General features: G+C 33.7%; 1 protein-coding gene across 1 annotated transcript; it reads left to right on the top strand.

Moving 5' to 3' along the window:
- Positions 1 to 233: 233 nt before the first annotated feature.
- On the top strand, positions 234 to 3959 carry LOC113068435 (inositol monophosphatase 3-like). Its single transcript, XM_026241223.1, has 4 exons — positions 234 to 444; positions 693 to 788; positions 1242 to 1403; positions 2581 to 3959. Exons 1-4 carry the CDS (start codon positions 249 to 251, stop codon positions 2847 to 2849), a joined length of 723 nt encoding a protein of 240 aa, XP_026097008.1. The 5' UTR covers positions 234 to 248; the 3' UTR covers positions 2850 to 3959.
- The last annotated feature ends 396 nt before the right edge of the window (positions 3960 to 4355 follow it).

Below are 4355 nucleotides of genomic sequence, written 5' to 3'. Positions count from 1 at the left end.
CATTGCGTTACTTATCGTAATGTGTGAACAAAACCATGTCTGCATTTGTGATCAGAGAAACGACAAACAAGAAGTGCTACTCTACACTGCTTAAAACTTCTTCTAAAGAACGAATTCTTTTAATATGTAAATGTACTTACAGGCTGAGAGTCAGAAGCGCCAGACTGTCCTTGCAAAGTTTGAAACTGACCCACTTTATAGATAGGTTTCTAACAACTAAATTCAAGGGAAGTAACCAGTACCACTGCATGAATGTTCTCAAGTGTGGTTTCCATTGTTTGCAGGTGAACTCAGAAGAACATGCTAATGCCGAGGGTGAGGCCACTGTGTGGACACACATCATCCCTGAAGAAATTCTGGCAAAGATCTCAGGAGGGAAGGAAGTTCCTGCAGAAAGTATCACAGTGTGGATTGATCCACTGGACGCCACTCTGGAATACACAGGTCTGGTGCAGCTCTTTATTCCTAATGTAAATCCGTTGCCATTAAACTACAACCATTTCAGGAAAGAAGCAGGTAGAAATATATCTTGGATAACATTATTTATGTAGGTTATCTATGTTTGAGTTGTATTTTGTGGTCTTGTAGTTTTATTGTGTTTGTTCTGCTGTTATAGCAGGAGGAATTGTTTTATGTTTATTCAGTGCACAGGTGCTGTACCAGGATGTAAATCCTGTTTGTGCTTTCAACAGAAAATCTCCAGAAGTATGTCACCACAATGGTGTGTGTGGCTGTGGACGGGGATCCTGTTATAGGTGTGATTCACAAACCCTTCACCGGGTACACAGGTGTGTTAATTTGAGGTTTACAGACATATTCAAAACCAGATTAAGCAGGTGGTTTTGGATCCTGGATCCAGGAGGCATTATGGGAGTGCTGTGACATTCAGAGTAATAAATGATTTGTGATTTACACAGTTAATTTTTTGCACATTTTTTGTAAATTATTGGTAACAACAAATATGTGATTCTTTGACAAGAACTACACAATGTTTAATGATTAGCATTAAAAATGTGTAATGATTAATTGTATTAACAATATTTTAACATGAGAATTTAAAATAGCTTACTATTATAATTTATATTATGAGTTATAGTGTCTTTAATGACAATTATAATAGTAAACTATTATCTGTAAGGGCAGTAATGGTCATTATAACTGACACTGTTCTGTTCTGACCTTGTTTTTTGTTTTTTAATTAATTCACACTGTGCTGCTCAAACGTACGTTCTCATCCTCAGCATGGGGTTTTGTTGGAGAGGGATCCAATGTGGTACCTCGTGCTTCCTACAACACAAACTTTCCTAAGGTGATTGTTTCACGCTCACACTCGGGCAAGGTGGAGAGCTTCGTTCGAGTGGCCTTTGGCAACAATACAGAAATGATACCAGCAGGGGGTGCAGGTACTGCATTCTGGAAATCACCCTCTTCTGAAAAAAAAATGTTTCTACCAAAAATGTACATTACCATTCTAATGACTGGGGTCAGTAAGATTTTAATTTAACTAAAGTAACAGTAAAGGCATTTTAATGTAAAAATAATATAAATGCTGTTCTTTTAAACTCTATAAAAAAAAGTCTTAAGAAAAAAAAAGAATCTTAAGCAACACTTCATGTTTTTCTTTTTAACATTGAAAATAATGTTTGTTTGTTTTTTAGCATCAAATCAACATGTTAGAAGGTTTTTTTTTCTTTTTGAAGGATCATGTGACACTGAATACAAGTAATGTCTACTGAAAATTCAGCTTTGCCGTCACATGAAAACATTACATTTATATATATATATTATCACATTAAAAAAATAGATTTCACATTATTGCTGTTTTACTGCAGTATGATCAAATCAACACAGCCTTGGGTGAGTATAAAAGACTTCTTTAAAAATGCTCAAAAATCAACTCCAAACGTTTGACTCTTGGTAATGTATTAAACACTATTTTTGTTGTTGTACAAATATAAATATCAAATATCAATACAAATATCAATAATGAATATCCATACTCATTTGCTAAAATGTTCTGTATATTTATGCAACAAAATATTGTTGATGTATTTATTTTGTAATTTGTTTTTTTCTTTTAAATAGCTTTTTCAAGACTTAAGTTATTTGTAAATGGTTGATGCAAGCAGTAAATCCAGTCAATGTCCACATTAAAACAGATTTGACCCAATTTACTTTTGAAATACATGTTCCTGGTGCTGTTGTGAATTAATTATTGGTGCATGTTTTACATAGTAAAAAAAAAAACCTTTGAAATGGTTCAGCAATTATAGTTATATTTGATTAGAATTTTATATTCTATGCTATTAATAAACATTTAAATATTTAATATACTTTAATTTAACTTGCCCCAGCTCAAATAGTATTTATTTTATGTATATATTCAACCTCAAATTGTCACCCAAATTTTCACAATCCACTTAATTCCAAATGGATACAATTTCAAATCCTATCCTAATATAGAATATACTTATTCACAGAGATACAGAAGTTCATATTTTCTAAATCTCTTGTAGACTGCATTGAGGGAAAAACAAATGCAATCTTTGTGTCTTTTTTTTGTTTTTTGTTTTTTCAAAGGATATAAGGTACTAGCTCTTCTAGACCCCACTGATGAGGAACAAGATACGGCCGATATTTACATCCATGTGACGTACATCAAAAAATGGGATATCTGTGCGGGTGATGCCATCTTGAGGTCTCTTGGTGGTGAAATGACGACTCTCAAAGGAGAGCAGATTGATTACTCTGGGACAGAGGGAAATAAGGGCGGCCTGCTGGCAAGCATTAAAACTGACCATGAAGCATTGGTGAAAAGACTTCCACCATGGGAGGAGAACAAACAATAATAAATCACTGCCCAGCCCTGTCCCTAACACTCTCATTTTCTTCAGTAACACACAGTTGTGTAGACATAATGAGGAAATAAAGAAAAACTTGCGACTGATCCAACATAAGTGAAATGTGTAATTATACCTGTATGAGTCTGAAACCTGTTACAGGTTATAAACAAAGCAAGTGTGCCTTTGAAACGGTTCTTTCCTATGTATTTTGTGACACATTTATAGAATGTTTAAGTGGAAATTAAGTAAAAAGTGCAGCATCAAATCATGAGGTCACCTTTATTTTAATCATTAAAGAGCAGGTCATATCAGAGGTGTAGATTTTGTCTTAACAGTGTGGGGAGGGGGGTTTTAAAGGGGACTCAAATAATACAGCTACTACTATTAGCGTAGCAACCCCACCCAATTGCTACTACAAACTAGCCCAATCACATTTCGAGGGGGGTTTCCCTGTAAAAATTGTGTTCCAGGGGGAAAATACATGGTTTTCGGTGTGGTTCCTCCGGTAAAATTCACATTCCACAGGCTAAATATCTTTACGTGATGTGACAGTAATTTGATTTATTTGAGGTGTAAATAGACATAATGTAAACACAGGCAGAGATTATGCAAATGTATAGGTAACCTGCAGAAGATTTGAAAATATGATGACTCAATGCGGTACAGAGTCAACTCTTTATTTTGAGGGACAATATCTTTATTTATCATGTGCTTTTTTTGATAAACAACTTTTTACAGACCATTTACATTGAAAGATAGCTACGTTTGTAAATATTTCAAAAACCCATATGGACCTGCTCTTTAATATATTTAGGTGAACCAGTAGCTTTATTTTATTTAATTTCATGTTTGTTTTTTTGAGAGTGTTGTTTCCAAAATTGCTGGTTTAAATGGTTTTGGGTGAAGATTTAACTGTGAATCCAGAGATAATTTGAATGACATCACTGTGCATAGCACTGTTTCTCATAAAGAACTCACTGTTCCCCTAGGTGACGTGTTTTCAGTTCTGTGTATCAGATCTCAATTTGTACTGTTATACCCTGATACCTGAATTGCTGTATGATTAGACTACATAGGTTTAAGCACCACATGCAAATAAAAATATATAATACAATATGTTAAGATCAAAGTCTTATTTTGTTTCTAAAGTTAAATTGGATTTAATGGAGTAGCTATCACCGGGTTATTCATTCATAACCACCATCCCAGTTGAAAAAAAAATTAAACATGCATATATATATTAACCAACCGTGGCCTTGTATTTGCCCTTTTAAAGATCTTGGCTGAGATTTGAGGCATGTAATTTGGATTTACATTGATAGACATCTTCATTCTGCTTTTAATAAATAAAGGTGGCTTTATGAAGAGTGAACCTTAATTGTTTGTGGTTTAATAGCATACACAGCTGTGAACAGGGTTTATTCTGAATATATAGGTGCATATGAGAAAAAAATATATATATCATGGAAAGGTTCTTTATTTTTTGTAATAAAAAAAAATAAAAAAACTTTA

This window comes from Carassius auratus, linkage group LG44F (assembly GCF_003368295.1).
Source record: "Carassius auratus strain Wakin linkage group LG44F, ASM336829v1, whole genome shotgun sequence".
NCBI lineage: Eukaryota > Metazoa > Chordata > Actinopteri > Cypriniformes > Cyprinidae > Carassius > Carassius auratus.
The sequence above is the reverse complement of the archived record's forward strand: the minus strand, read 5'-3'. Positions and strand labels throughout refer to the sequence as shown.